The sequence below is a fragment of the Bison bison genome, unplaced genomic scaffold (genome assembly GCF_000754665.1).
Source record: "Bison bison bison isolate TAMUID 2011002044 unplaced genomic scaffold, Bison_UMD1.0 scf7180017864160, whole genome shotgun sequence".
NCBI classification, from domain to species: domain Eukaryota; kingdom Metazoa; phylum Chordata; class Mammalia; order Artiodactyla; family Bovidae; genus Bison; species Bison bison.
In genome coordinates this window covers 7051226-7067007 of record NW_011494732.1, presented here as the reverse complement: position 1 = coordinate 7067007, position 15782 = coordinate 7051226, and the positions used below count along the sequence as shown (strand labels likewise).

Below are 15782 nucleotides of genomic sequence, written 5' to 3'. Positions count from 1 at the left end.
CCCGGCTTCTCCCCGCCGCGACCGCGGCACTTCGCGCAGGCCGGACGTGCCGGCTGAGCTCGCTTCATTTAGTCAGACGCTGGGGCTGCGGGGCGGCGGCTGAGCCACGGAAACTTCCCCAAGCCTGCGAGTCACCCGCGGCCCCGCCTCGAGGCTCGGCTCAGGTCCCGGGCTGCTATCCCTGCCCCAGGCGCCCGGCGGTGGATGTGGCCTGGATTTCGGGTCACCACTCGTTCGGGGGACATCCTTCCGTCCCCGCCTCCCCAGAGACCGCTGCTCGGGGCCCGCCCTAAAGGCTGGGGACTGTGTTCCTTTCCCACCGCCACTCCACCTGCATGTACCGAACTACAGGAAACCCAATGAAGTTCTGGCTTTCCCAAAGACTACTTGAGATGCTTTTCGTGACAGACATCATATTCTTCCCAAACATTTTACCCCTTTGGCGCCTGACTTCGCTGGAACCCTTGGAGAGTGTTTAGTCTCCCAGCTGGGTGACAGCGCTCCGGGGAGGGGCTTAAGACCTCACAAGGGCTGCCTGACGCCGCCTGTCCTTGGATGGTTGCAAAACTCAGTCCTGAGTCAAGGTCCAAATTAAAGGTTCGATGTCCCTTTCAGTTTAGTTCCTCTGGCATTTTCACGCAGCAGAAGCGCTCACAAGCAATTCGGAGCGTTCCACTAAGATGACCGCCCATTCTGGTGTTATTCAACGTGCCAGCGTTCGTTGGTAAGAATAAAAACCTGGGAACAACTGTCCTAAATGTTTTCGGGAGAATGGATCAGTGAAACGTGTTATAGCCACTTGATGGGATATGATGCAATAGTTCAACTGAATACCTCATATCTATTTGTACAGACGGGGGAGAGCTCAAAACAAAGTGCTGAGTAAAAAAGCAGGTTGCAGAACACAGTCTTTGTTGTTCACAGACACATTCCCTACATACAAGTGGTTTTTTTCATTGTTTTATTTTTTCATACAAGTGTTTTAAAAGGCAAAGGGAAGGAGACGTATGTATACCCGTGGCCGATTCATGTTGAAATATGGCAAAAACCCTCACAATTTTGCAAAGTAATTATCCTCCAATTAAAATAAATTAAATAAATGAATAAAAGCAAAAAAAAAGGCAAAGGGGATGCATGCAAATGACAGTTTGCCACTAAGATAAGGAGACAAGGATAGAGAATAGACATGGGAAGCATAAGGAATGTTGTAAAGTGTCATGTGAAAGTGAAAGTCACTCAGTCCTGTCTGACTTTGCCACCCAGGCCAGAATACTGGAGTGGGTAGCTGTTCCCTTCTCCAGGGGATCTTTCCAACCCAGGGTTCCAACCCAAGTCTTCCGCATTGTAGGCAGATTCTTTACCAGCTGAGTCACCAGGGAAGCCCAAGAATACTGGAATGGGTAGCCTATCACCTCTCCAGGGGATCTTCCCAACCCAGGGATCAAACCCAGGTCTCCTGCATTGCAGGTGGATTCTTTACCAGCTGATCTACAAGGGAAGCCCTTGTAAGGTGTCATGCCTTTTACTTATAAATGAATTTGAAGCATATGGCAAAATTAATCAACAGTCAATTCTGAATGGCAGATGCATGGTTCTGTATTTTTCTATATTTTTCTATTGTCTGAAAAAAATATATTTTGGGGAGTTGATGGGGAGCATTTTGAACATGTCTGACTCTATGGCAGGAGTCAGCAAACTTTTTCTGTAAAGGACCATGTAGTAAATATTTTAGGCTTTGCAGGCTCTATGGTCTCTTTTGTAACTACTCAACTCTAACATTCTGGCAGCCATAGACAAAAGTAAGTGAATGGGCATGGCTGTGTTTGAATAAAACTTTATTTACGAACACTGAAAGTTGAATTTCATTTAATTCTCAATGTCACAAAATATTATTGTTTTGATTTTTCTTCAACTATTTAAAAATGTATAAACCATTGTTAGCTAGAGGGACATATAAAAATAGGTGGCATGGCAGATTCAGCCCCTGGGCAATAGTCTAGCAACTCCTGCTTTGAAGAAACCAAAATAAATATTGATCTTTCCCCGTTGCTTGTTAAAATTTGCAATTCTATGTTTACATTGTGTTACTCAAGTGTCTGTATTTTAGTAGAATACTGGAGCTAATACAGGCAAACACAGATATATCTGTGTGTGTGGTAGTCACTCAGTCGTGTCTGATTCTTTGCAACCCCAAGGTTGCAACTCAACTCAATGCAACCCCATCGACTGTAGCCCACCAGGCTCCTCTGTCCATGGAAATTCTCCAGGCAAGAATGCTGGAGTGGGTTGCCATGCCCTCCTCCAGGGGATCTTCCCAACCCAGGCATCGAACCCAGCTCTCCCACATTGCAGGTGGATTCTTTACTGTTGAGCCACCAGGGACAGCTATGTAAAGTAAGAAGCTAGTTATGTGAGAAACGTATGTCCATTCAAATCTAAATTCAAACCAAAGACCCACTTCTGTCTGGAAGAATTTCCTGAAATGCTGTGACCCAGGCCCTCCTTGACTTCTCCCCTTTCTTAGCTCCAACAACAAGGACTGGCCCACTTACTTGATGCTCAGCAACTGTGTCTTCTTTTTCTTTTATATATTTATTTAGTTATTTGGCTGCACCAGGTCTGATTTGCAGCACTTGGGATCTTTAGTTGTGGCATGTGAGATCTAGTTCCCTGACCAGGCATTGAACTCAGGGCCCCTGCATTGGGAGCACAGAATCTTAGCCACTGAACCACCAGGGAAGTTCCCACTGTGTCTTTAGTCTTTACTTTTCACTCCTGCCTTCTGACTTGCCAATAGAGCTATATATTCCTGGAGTACAGGTAAATACCACAATGAAACATTTGCTTACTGTGAACATTGTGGTTGAAAGCAGTGACTTTGGAGTCAGTCAGACCTAACTGAAATCACAGCTTCGCTAGTTACCAGCTCTCTGATGCAAAGAACTGACTCATTTGAAAAGACCCTGATGCTGGGAAAGATTGAAAGCCGGAGGAGAAGGGGACAATAGAGGATGAGATGGTTGGATAGCATCACCGACTCAATGGACATGAGTTTGAGTAAACTCCAGGAGTTGGTGATGGACAGGGAGGCCTGGTGTGCTGCAGTCCAAGGGGTCACAAAGAGTCACACACGACTGAGTGACTGAACTGAACTGAGCCTTGCATGAATGACTTTGGGTTCATCAGCTGTCAAATGGGGATAATAAACCTAACTCAGAGGCTTGGCTTGAGGTTTAGATACAGTTTTGTGTGTAGGGTCCATTGATGGATAAATGGATAAAGAAGATGTATAATATTTAAACCTAATAGAATATTACTTAACCATAAAATGAATGAAATCTTGCCATTTGCAACAACATAGCTGGAAGATACTAGGAGGGTATTATGTTAAGCGAAATAAGTCAGAAGGTGAAAGACACTATATGATTTCACTCATATACGGAATCTAAAAAAGAGGAAAACAAATAAAACAAATCGAAACTCATAGACACAGAGACACATTGGTGGTTACCCAAGGGGAAGAGGGTTGGGGATGGGCGAAATGAGTAAAAGGAATCACATGTATGCTGATGACTAGACTTTTGGTGATGATTACTGTGGAATGCACACAGACGTCAAATCATAATGTTGTACACCTGAAAGATAATGTTACATAACTATTTTACCTCCAAAATAAAAGATAATAACTCAGTGCCTGGCACTAAAGTGCTCAAAGGTACTATTAGTATACTTAGCACAGAGCTAAAAACCCCATCAATTAGGTGCAGTGCTTATTAAAGTGAATCAGAACAGAGCTGAGCAAACACAATTGCCTTTCACTAACATTCAGCCGCTGTTAGGATAGGAGTCATCCCACTCAAGGGAACTGTTTTCTTCTTAAAAGATATGAAATTAAGAATTGGCTTTGCTTTTTGAGTTTTCTTCTCCAAGAACACCAGAGAAACCTATTCTAGGCAAACAGCTCTTGTTGTCTTGACAACACAGATTGCCAAGAAAATAAGTAAACAAAGCATCTGAATCTTATTTTTAAGAAAACTTGGACAGTACAAGGGAGGGGATGAAAAGCAAGACTTTAAAATTATCTCGCCCACTAGGAAGGCATCAAAGTCCTGCCAAGACTTTGTCTCTTCCTTTCTGAACTGTTCTGTGTTCTACTCACGTTGTCCACTGGAATGTTCCACCTCCCAACATCCAGATAGAGACAGCAGAATTAATCGCACCAATGTACCTTATTTGATGAATTCTCTCCCATTCAATAAGACAGTAGAAAATGATGGGATTAACAAAAAAAATAAAAGACACTGGTGGGGGGTGTGGGGGGGACCTTCCCTGGTGATCCAGTGGTTAAAACACCAGGCTTCCAATGCAGAAAGCGTAGGTTTGATCCCTGGTGGGGGAATTAAGATCCTACATCCCACATGCATGACAGAAAAAGAGAGAGAAAGGAAGGAAGGAAGAGGACCCCAAGAAGTTTCTTGGTTTTCTTCAACAGGCAGTGAGATTAATATGTGTGTTAGTCCCAAACATAAGCAACAGTATAAAAGGGGAAGTCATCAGCAGGAGCATACATGAAGTTCATTTGCCTTCTATGTATTTTGAGAAAGAAGATAATTAGCCTGGCCATCCAAAAATAACAAAACATAAAACACTCTTAACAAGTAGTAGTATTCGAGGTACCCAGATGAGCACAGGGCCCCCCAGGTGGCACTAGTGGTAAAGAACCTAACTGCCAATGCAGGAGACTTAAGAGATGCAGGTTTGATCCCTGGATCAGGAAGATCCCCTGGAGGAGGGCATGGCAACTCACTCCAGTATTCTTGCCTGGAAAATCCCATGGACAAAGGAGCCTGGCCAGCTGCAGTCAAGTGGATCGCAAAGAGTCGGACACAACTGAGGCGACTTAGCATGCACACACACAGATGAGCACAAAGGCAGCCTGATGAGAAGGAATGAGAACCTTATCACACCTGCACTGAATCCTGACTGGCCTTCCCTAGTGAGGGGGCTGAGTCAGGTCAAGTCTCTGGGCCTCAGTTTCCTCACCTGTAAAATGGTATTTGGCTCACAGGCATTAGAAATGCTATGTGTGAAAGTACTTAGCTCAGCATCTGGCCTGTACTGGGTACTAGATAAATGACAACTGATTTGATCAATTACGTATTCAACAGACAGAATGTTCTCCCAAACAGTAAAGTACTTTTCAAAAGTCTGGGGCAAACAGCTGTAGGGTAACACAATAGCAACCTATTAGCTGTTATGGGTTTGGGTGGTGAGTGACTTAACCTCTTCATGCCTCAGTTTCCACATCTGTTAAATGGGATTATTATTATTGCCTACCTCTTAGGACAGTTGTGAATAATGTGTTCTTAGTCAGTGAAAATAACAACACTCTGTAAGTGTCAAACTGTGTACTCACCTGCCCCAGGACTGAAAACACAGTAGCAAACCTTAGGGGGAGAGTTCCCACCGTGCCACACCCCTGGCATAGGTCATGACCCCACTCCTCTCTTTCCCTTTGAGGATCTATCCTCAGGTCTCTGGTAGAAACCAAATGCCCATTGGCTATTTACTTTTAGTTTTCTCCTCTTCAAACATCTTCTTCCTTTAACCAAACCTTCTTTTTCTTTTATATTGGACTATAGCCGATTAACAGCATTGTGATAGTTTCAGGTGTGCAGTGCAGGGACTCAGCCATACATATACATGTATCCATTCTCCCCCAAACTCCCCTCCCATCCAGGTCCCACATAACATTAAGCAGTGTATCTTGCACTATACAGTAGGTCCTTGTTTGTTATCCATTTTAAAAACAGCAGTGTGTACACATCAATCCCGGAGAAGGCAATGGCACCCCACTCCAGTACTCTTGCCTGGAAAATCCCATGGATGGAGGAGCCTGGTGGGCTGCCGTCTATGGGGTCGCACAGTCGGACACGACTGAAGCGACTTAGCAGCAGCAGCACACATCAATCCCACACTCACTATCCCTTTTCCCCCTTCTTCCCTTGGGCAACCAGAAGTTCTTTCTCTAAGACTGTGAGTCCATTTCTGTTTTGTAAATAAGTTCATTTGCATCATTTCTTTTTAGATCTGCATATAAGGGATGTCATACAATATTTCTTCTCTGATTTACTTCACTCACCATGATAATCTCCAGGTCCATCCATGCAAATCACTGAGTCTTATACCTCTACATTAAACCTCCTGCAATTATACTGTTCTGATTCTTCATTCCCAAATGCTTCACCAGGAAAAAAAAAAACAAAAACTAATTAGCTGTAACCCAGACAGTTATGAGTTTGGGGGTCACTCTGGTGTTTCCAAATTTCCATTTAACCTACTATTCCTTCCTGAAGAAGCCCGGCTCCAGTCAGCCAATCTCAGTCACAGACGGCCGGGAGCCGCAGACTCTCTTTATTAGCTTTGGATGCAGGCCTGGCAGGGTGAACGTGCAGCAAGCTGAGAACAGGGTCAGGCAGGAGACTTCACAGGGGTGCCAACTGTGCAGTCAAACAGGGCTCTGTGTTTAGAAGGGCCCGCACCTGGTTTAATGCTCTGCTTAAAATATAGGCCTGGTATTTTTATTTTATTCAGGGCCTCACAGTTTACGTAGCTGGTCCTGGTCAGGTGTAATGATGTCTGGTTTTTGTCACCCCACCTCTTGGACTTTCGTACACTAAGGGCAGAAAGATCCCTTTTTAGATTGGAAGGAGCTTAAGTACAATGACGAAAAATGACACTGGATGACAGAATACATGGGAAGAATAGAAACTGATAATAGTGGTTACTGCCTGGGAGGAAGAATTACATTTTACTACACAGCCTCTAACAATATTTAAGTTTTACTGTCTATATATATAACCTTTCAAATAATTTTAAGATTTTTAAACATCAACATACCAATTAGTGTCTCTATCCATACTCTTTTATTTTCACAGCAGCTGTCTTTGGCCAGTGAACAATCGCACCCTCATGAGTGGGAGTTGTTTTATACTATTTCAAAGAGCTCCGGGGGTAAATTGTTTCCCATCCGAAGGTTTAAATTTAACAGAGAAAGAGCCAATGATAGAAGTTGCAAGATTTGGTTGGTTCCTTGTTGCTGTTCTGGATTTGAAACACAGGGATTTTTCTGTGAATTGCTGAAGACAAATTCACAAACAGAACAACAACCGGCTTCTGCTTAATTGCAGGGATGAGATATGTAAATTAGATACAGTGCATATTTGAGTGATAGCATCCACACACCTCTGAGCTTCAGACCCTTTCTCAACTTATAATCACCTTATTCAGGAGGAATTCCTTATCTCACCCCTCATTTACTTAGTTAAGTAAAGAAAAAACATACTCATGCAGAAGAGATGAGAAAGTCAACACCCACAAAGTGACTGAAATATGCTTCTTGTCATGGGTCCAAAAACCCATAAAAAGACCTCTTCCATCTTAATCTCCAGTCAGGGATTGACATGTGCTTGCAGGCACACACAGGCCCACAACGAGCAGCAGTCCAACAGAACAAAGCAGGGCAGCTTCGAAGGAAAACTCAAGCCTCTGAAAAACTGGCCTCAACCCCCTTGAGAGATCTACCAATACTCACAAGAGCTCTTGTCTGAGCACAGATGCAAGATGAATTTTACACAGTGGTGGAGATTGTGCACGATTTCTAATAAGATATTGGCAGTTTTGCCTGGAGAGAATATAATCTTTAACACTTGCACTAATTTAGCAATAAACCAGGCATTTATTAAGAAAAAGTCAGTATCCTTTCTATCTTTTCAAAAGAAAGAAGAGGGAAAACAAATGTGTTTATTTTAGCAACAAAATAAGACAAGACTAATCAGAATGCAGTTTACTGGTAAGACAGACATCATATACATCATGTATGTGGAGGGAGGGAGTATGAACAAGTCCAAAATCTTATACTTTTTGCACAGGCATCCAGTGGGGGTGTTCTCACTAGAGAAGATTTATCAAGGGCACCCCGTGAAAGGGCAGGTCCTGATGCAGCTGCCGGAAGAGCATCGCACACCGATTCCTTTCCTGAGTCTTCCCCAGGGTGTGGTAGAGTCTGGCCTGGAAGTAAACGACGTCTCTGATTTGCTCTTTGCAGTCGACCTTTGCAAAATAGTTCTTGGCTTCGTTGAGGTTCTCAATGGCGGCCTCCAGAGCTGTTGGAAAATGGGGGAAATACCACACATTTTTAACTCAATGCTTCACATGTAGTTTTCAGACCTTCATATCTATTTTTATTGATTTAGCATGTACCAGAAACTTTTACATTCTACTCTTTGAGAAAGAGAAAAAAACAAAAAACAAATAAAAAACTAGGTCTTTAGTCCTGCTTTCCAACCTGGCACCTAGTTCTGCAGGGTTAAAATAACAATTCACTTGCCTTCAACCTTCATGCAAGCACGAAAGTGAAAGGACTTTAAATGGTGCATGAAATTTTCACATGTATTTGTGAACACTCAAAATTTTACAAATGTTTTTAACAGTATTGCCTAAAAATCTTGTATGGTTTCCTACCTTCTGCTTTCTTCAGTGGCTCACAGGAAGCTGCTGATGCCACCTGGCACTTGGCCACCAAGAACATGGCCCGGCCTTTGTCCAGGACAGCCCCATCAGCCAAGATGGGCTCGATGGCCATATGGAGAAGACTTAAGGCCTGTTCTGGGATTCCAAGGATGAGCTGAAAAAGAAACATCATGGTGCTATACACACCCGCACCCACTGCCCACTACAGGAAGGGCTTCATTTCTGGCTCTGCTCTCCTGAATTGCAATGTCTGGCTTACTTTCTCCCTAACACGTACTATCTTTAATGTGTACCACACTCTTAGAGAACAGAATGCGTGACCATCTGATTTCAGACTACAAGAGATAAAGGCGGGAATAGTTATTTATACTATAGAAAGGTTTCTGTCTCTACAAAAATCTTTTACATTGATGATTCAAAAAGGCTGAAGTAGCTGTGTAAGGGAGGACTTCCCCGGTGGCCGGATTCCCTCATAGCTCAGTTGGTAAAGAATCTGCCTGCAATGCGAGAGACCCTGGTTCAATTCCTGGGTTGGGAAGATCCTCTGGAGAAGGGAAAGGCTACCCACTCCAGTATTCTTGGGCTTCCCTTGTGGCTCATGTGGTAAAGAATCCACCTGTAATGTAGGAGACCTGGGTTCGATCCCTGGACTGGGAAGATTTCCCTGGAGAAGGGAAAGGCTACCCACTCCAGTATTCTGGCCTGGAGAATTCCATGGACTATACAGTCCATGGGGTTGCAAAGAGTCAGACACGATTGAGTATGGCCGAGTGGGTAAGAATCCACTTGCCAATGCAGGAGACGCAGGTTTAATCCCTGGGTCGGGAAGATCCCCTGGAGAAGGAGACAGCAACTTACTCTAGTATTCTTGCCTGGGAAATTCTATGGACGGAGAAGCCTGGTGTGCTATAGTCCATGGGGCCACAAAAGTGTCTGACACGACTTAGCGACTAAGCAACAATAAGGTGTGGATCCTACCAGGTTGATATACCCAGGAAGAAACAGTCCCTTCTCTCATGGTCTTTACAGTCTACAGGGGGAGATGGAAAACAAATGCAAAATGCAATTTAACTTCTAAAATATTTCACTGAACACACGACTTCCTTATTTCCTTATCTGTTCTCTTGTTAAATCAAGCACAGCTCTGGGCTGGCTAAGTCATTAATACCATGCAATATCCTCAGTAAAGAGGCGCATCCTCCTTTGTAAACACACAGCTCTGTAAAGCCAGTGCCACTGGGAGGTGTCAGCTTGTCACCAAGTTCACAACTCCAGACTTCCATGGAAGGCTTGCACAGTGAGACTCCATATCCAGATTTCAATATCGAGAAGCAAAAAAGCTCACTACGATCCTTTTCAAAACCAAAGAGTAGTAACAGACTCACCAGTTCTCGAGTACTAACATGTGCTATATAAACAGCAATTGGTTTACCTGGGCAAAAGCCAAGTTCAGCACCGTTTCAGAGGCCAAGTGCTGCAACCGGTACTCCTTGGAGAGAGCCAGGGCCTGCAGGAGCACAGGCAGTGCGATGGTCGGGGAGGAAGACCGCCAGTACAGCTCCGCCACAGACAGCAGGACGCTGCCCACAAAGAGGAAGGCACGTGTGAGGAAAACCAGCACGAAGCACCTCCGAGGGCAGATGCACAAAAGCCCTCCCTTACCTGATCACCATCTCCGTGTTCCTGGTTCTCTGACAATGAATCAACAATTTCTGTAGAAGCTTGTGTGCCTCTGACATTTGGTTCTGAGCTTGTAGGACAATTGCTTTTCTGATACAGAAAGAAAATAGACGCGAATGGTTATGTCACTGTTTTGTGAGGGTTTTAAGGAGAGTCAGCTTCAGGGTTAGAATTCCTGTTTCCTCGATTAGCATGTAAACCTCCCAAGGGGAATAATTGCATCTGATATAATTTGTGTTAAAAGAGAAAAAAAAAAGTGTATGTGTGTCTCTGTGAGCACATATGTGAACACACACACACATATACATGCACACAAGAAAAAAAATCTGGAATTAGAGATAGCATATTAGTGCTTATCTCTGAATAACTTTCTCCATTTTGCTTATTTGGATTTTCTAACGGCCTATAATAAATAGGTAATAAACAGAAAAGAAATTTTTGTTCCTAGGCCAAAGTTAATAAATTAATTCACGGACAAAACTAATAAGAATAAAGCCATTTGAGAATTATTTCATTCTGGGGTTGAGGAGTTTTCAAAATTTCTTACCTATATACACCCTCTATGCTATTAAGAGCTGTGATTCCTGTAACGAGCGAATCAGCTAAATGATATTTGCCATCATTCATTGCTCTGTCAAACTGTATTTTTTGATCACACAGCATCCATAACTAATGAGAAAAAAAACAAGTAAAAACAGAATGACAGATGTTCACCTCATTATTCAATGGAAACAAAAGTATTTTGGCTCGCTTAGTAAATATCCTTGCAATTCACACACATTTTTTTTTTAGACTTAAAAAAAATTTTTTTAATATGTCAAGTATTTAAAGAAAAAGCACTAAATAAAATAAACACATGTGTGGCAACCATCAACTTTGTCAAATCACAACATTTTGCTTTATGTGCTTGAGAAACTGTTACATGTTGAGGTCCTTTGAAAATTCCATTCTCCTCTCTGTTTTCAAAGGAAACATTTGATTTGTTATCATTCCCATTCATGTTTTTATACTTTTACAAAATATTTACTCATCCTGAAACAATATATAGTATAATCTTACATTTTTTTAAACTTTGTATAAATAAACAGAATCATACTGTATGCATTCTTTGACAACGTGCTTTTGAGCTCAACATTATTTGGGCGGGGGGGGGTGCTTATGCATGTTAACACAAGTAGTTCTAATTAATTTCTTTTCACTGGTGAATAGTTTTCAGTTGTATGAAAATGTGACAACTTATCTGTTCTCGTGTTGATGGTAGTTCCAACTTCTCACTTTTCTGAACAGTGCTGCAGCAGACACTCTCCTACATCACTTGGGTGCAATACTTATCCTGGGTACACAGCAAGCAGCAGAGAGGCTGGGCTGTAGGATATATACACCTTCTCCTTAACACAGCGGCCACTTGTTCTTCAGATGGGTCACACCAGTTTACAGTCCCACTGGCAGTGCATGATATCTTATTGCTTCACACACTCACCAACAATCAGTGGTGTCAGATATTTTACTTCTGGCTGATCTGATGGGTATGAGTATCTCACTGGTTTTTCATTTGTATTTCCCTTGATCAATAGCCAGGTTGAGTGCCTTTTCATCTATTTATCAGCCCTATATAGATGTATTTTGTAGAATGTGAGTTAAATTGTCTCTTTCTTTACTGTGCACCTTCTTTAAAAGTGAGCGTTACCACAGAACCACGCTTAATTCTTTTTCCCCACAGCATCCTTGGGTGCTAAGCTTCTCTTTAGTTTGCTCACCACCTTTCTGTCTGGGTACTTTGAATTTAGCTCACAGTCTGCTGAATGCAGCAATGAGATCCCAGCATAGCTTATAAGCAGATGGGCATCCACACCGCATCTACTGAGGTGGGGCCAACAACCCATGTGAATGGCAGCCTTCCTCTAGGGACCAACAGGAGGAGATCCTCAGGCCATGGTCTTTTATGATTTCAAATTCCCTAATTGTCTGAAGGCTAAACTGGATAAGGGGAGGAAGAGAAAGATGACCTTCGTAATAGATTTTCTTGGCTCCATCAGAGATGGAAATCTGTGCAACAAGGAACAGAGAGCCTAGGACTGCTTTATAAAGCTCATTCCCTCTGGATACAACATCTGCCCAAAAGGTTGGCAGCTGGAGCTGAGAAGTAAAAGACAGAGTAACAAAATGGAGACCTAACTCTTGATCTATCAAAGGACAATTGATTAGAGATATAAGGGATATTCATTTAAAACCATGAAGACAGGAATGAAAAAATATCCTACTTTAATCTCTTTTCAGAGTTTATGTCTCAACCTTGAACACATCTTACAGAGTCTCCTATGCTGACCAGACGTCACAGAAAGGAAGCAAGAGGTGATGCTCCAGTATTCTATTCCGACAATAATACACTACATATGGTCTTTTCAAAAATAAATTGATGACACACAAAAGGCAGGTTACCTGGGCATGCTGACTATTAGGTGGGAATCTCTCCTTCAAGTGCTTTAACACTTCTGAAGCGGCAGCGAAACAGCCCTGAAAGAGAAAGCCACGGTTTGTTTAGCACACCTGTGCTGATGCCCTGCCTGCTGCCCCACACACAGGATGTTGCTGCGACTCACCTGTTTTTGTGCAGCAACCTGGATGCCCCTAGGCAGAGAGTGGCAAATATCAAAGGGCCTTTTTTTTTTAGGCTCTAATGTATTTCACGTATACTTAAAATCATTTTTTTTAATTACATGTGTAACACATGTTCACTCTAGGAAAAAAACTTACAAAATACACATGAACAATGAGAAAAAACACAAATTACTTTTAATCTCCGAGAAGATAATCATAGTAATTTCTTGGCACATACCCTTCTGAACTTCTTATATGCACATGAATATGAAACATGTAAATATTCCAAAAATAGGTATATGTACCATTTTTTATACATTGCCTACAGTACTCCTTACCACACAATAGGCACTCAATAAATATTTTTTCAATGAGTGAATCTTTCCAGTGTCAACAAGCCCAAATCTATACACCATAGTACTTTATTAGGTGAATAAATTATAGTCCACCAAAATAATCTCCTTGCTTGGAATATTTTGATTGCTTCCAATTTCTTCCATTTTAAAAATGCTAGAATGACTATCTTACTGCATATATCTTTTCATACTTGTCCAATTATTTCCTTAGGATAATACCTTAGAAGTAGAATTGCTGGGCTAAGTGGTAGGCACGTTTACGCTTTTTGACACATGTATTACTAAATTGGGCTTCCCTGGTGGCTCAGATGTTAAAGAATCTGTCTGCAATGCAGGAGACCTGGGTTCAGTCCCTGGGTCAGGAAGATTCCCTGGAGACAAGAATGGCAACCCATTCTAGTATCCTTGCCTGGAAAATTCCATGGTCAGAGAAGCCTGGTGGGCTACAGTCCATGGGCTCGCAAAGGAGTTGGACACACCTAAGCAACTAACACACACACACATTACTAAATTACCATATAGAAATGTACCAAATACTTTTCTTTTGTTTTTATTTGTCTTACATTTTGGCTGTGTGGTACGTGGGATCCCAGTTCCCTGAACAGGGGTCAGACTCGTGCCCCCTGCAGTAAAAGCACAGAGTCCTAACCACTGGACCGCCAGGGAAGTTCCCTCAGAAATATACCAAGTACTTTTACGCTGGCATCCTGCACCTTTCTCCTCCCCTTATATTTAATTTTCTTTGCCTACTTGTTTGGTGAAACTGGTTATTTCACTGTATTAATTTTAATTTCTTTAATGACTAGATTGAAGTTTTTTTCATGTTTTATAATCATTTATGTCTTTTTCTGTGAATACATGTCCATGTCTTTTTCACATTCCTAAATAGCTGTTTATCTTATTAACCAAAAAGCTTTTCAATTTATCCCAATCCTCTGATTAAGTAATTTATCTTTAAAAAAAATATTTATTTTGGTGTGCTAGGTCTTAGATGGGGCATGCAGGATCTTCCATCTTCACTGTGGCATATGGGACCTTTAGTTGCGGCATGTGGGATCTAGTTCCCTGACCAGGGATCAAACCTAGGCCCCCTGCATTGGGAGAACAAAGTCTTAGCCTCTGGACCACCAGGGAAGACCCTGATTAGGTAATGTATCTTCAGTCTATATAGAAGCTCACTTAAGACCACAAGTGAACTTCTATTTGAAGTAGATGAAATGCAAATTACAATAGAAGATCATTAATCTTTTTATTTTTGTGATTTTAACTGGCTAATATTGCCAGTTATTTTCATGACTACCCTATGGAGTGGGGCGTGTGGATGGCTGTCAAACCTTCAGGCCAAGTAGAAAGAACAGTGCACAATTGGCAATACTCGTCCAAAACACTCCCATCGTGACCTGTCACTTCCTGAGGCCGGGAGAGGAACGTGACAAACCAATCAGAATTACGCAGAGAGAGGAAAGGGGGCCAGCTCTCTCAACACTTCCTCTGGCCTGTAGGAGGAAGCTTGCCAACAGCAGCTCAGACCCCATCACTTCTTTACAGGTTCACCCAAGCGCCAGACACTGCCATATACCACAGGGCAGCACCCAGTTTATCTGGAGATCAATTTCAGGATACAACTTAGAGCACACACAAAGGAAATAAAAGAGCAAATAGAAACTTGTGATAAAACTGCCTTCTCCGCAGCTGGCCAAGCTTAATTTCACAGGTGTAAATCTAATCTGTGTAATTGAAAATGTAACAGTCATCAGCCCAGTGGGTTCATCTACATGGTCGATGTTCTAACATTAGAGAAGTCTTTCTAAGGCAGGTTGAAGAGCGGTGGGGAAAGGGACTGAATGGAAATAAAGCAGCCACTGTCTTCTAGCTGTGCAATTAGAGCCTTCCAATGGAACCAGGCGATGATGAGAGCTTTCACAGAAGCCCAGAGATGGAAGCGGGGGCGGGAAATGCAAAGATTAATACAAAGTCAAAGAGTGAGATTACTTTTCAGGTCTGCTGCTGCTGCAGCGGCGCTTCAGTCGTGTCCGGCTCTGTGCAACCCCATAGACGGCAGCCCATCAGGCTCTGCCATCCCTGGGATTCTCCAGGCAAGAACACTGGAGTGGGCTGCCACTTCAGGTCTAATCCCCAGTAAAAATCACAGAACAATTAACAACTGGCCTTGGAGAAAGTATCAAGGCTAAAGAAGTGAGCCAAGACCAGATTTTTGTCAAGTAGTTCTCCATTCCAGCAGAAAAGAAATAATTTCTACCCCACATAACCCAAAAAGGACCAAAGGGAAGTTATTTCACTGTTTATTTTTACTTTTTTGGTTGTGCCGCTTGATTTGCAGGATCTTAGTTCCCCAACCAGGGACTGAACCTGGACACTCGGCAGTGAAATTGTGGACTCCTAAACACTGGAATCAAGATTGCCAGGAGAAATATCAATAACCTCAGATATGCAGATGACACCACCCTTATGGCAGAAAGTGAAGAGGAACTAAAAAGCCTCTTGATGAAAGTGAAAGTGGAGAGTGAAAAAGTTGGCTTAAAGCTCAACATTCAGAAAACAAAGATCATGGCATCTGGTCCCATCACTTCATGGGAAATAGATGGGGAAACAGTG

At 42.6% G+C, this 15782-nt stretch overlaps 2 protein-coding genes across 4 annotated transcripts in view; both read right to left on the bottom strand.

Moving 5' to 3' along the window:
• The window catches only part of CAMKK2 (calcium/calmodulin-dependent protein kinase kinase 2, beta), a 53736-nt gene extending 53491 nt beyond the window's left edge, over positions 1 to 245 (bottom strand). Inside the window, exon 1 of the mRNA XM_010841426.1 lies at positions 186 to 245. Coding sequence (XP_010839728.1) covers positions 186 to 245 — 60 coding nt within the window. The remainder of the gene's footprint in view (positions 1 to 185) is intronic.
• A 7473-nt stretch (positions 246 to 7718) lies between these two features.
• Positions 7719 to 15782, bottom strand: part of ANAPC5 (anaphase promoting complex subunit 5) — a 34881-nt gene continuing 26817 nt past the window's right edge. For all 3 annotated transcript variants that reach the window (XM_010841345.1, XM_010841346.1, XM_010841347.1), the window contains 6 exons: positions 12652 to 12726; positions 10760 to 10881; positions 10195 to 10302; positions 9965 to 10112; positions 8524 to 8686; positions 7719 to 8165 (listed from right to left, as the gene is read on the bottom strand). In XM_010841345.1, coding sequence (XP_010839647.1) covers positions 7954 to 8165; positions 8524 to 8686; positions 9965 to 10112; positions 10195 to 10302; positions 10760 to 10881; positions 12652 to 12726 — 828 coding nt within the window. In that variant the 3' untranslated portion in view covers positions 7719 to 7953. The remainder of the gene's footprint in view (positions 8166 to 8523; positions 8687 to 9964; positions 10113 to 10194; positions 10303 to 10759; positions 10882 to 12651; positions 12727 to 15782) is intronic.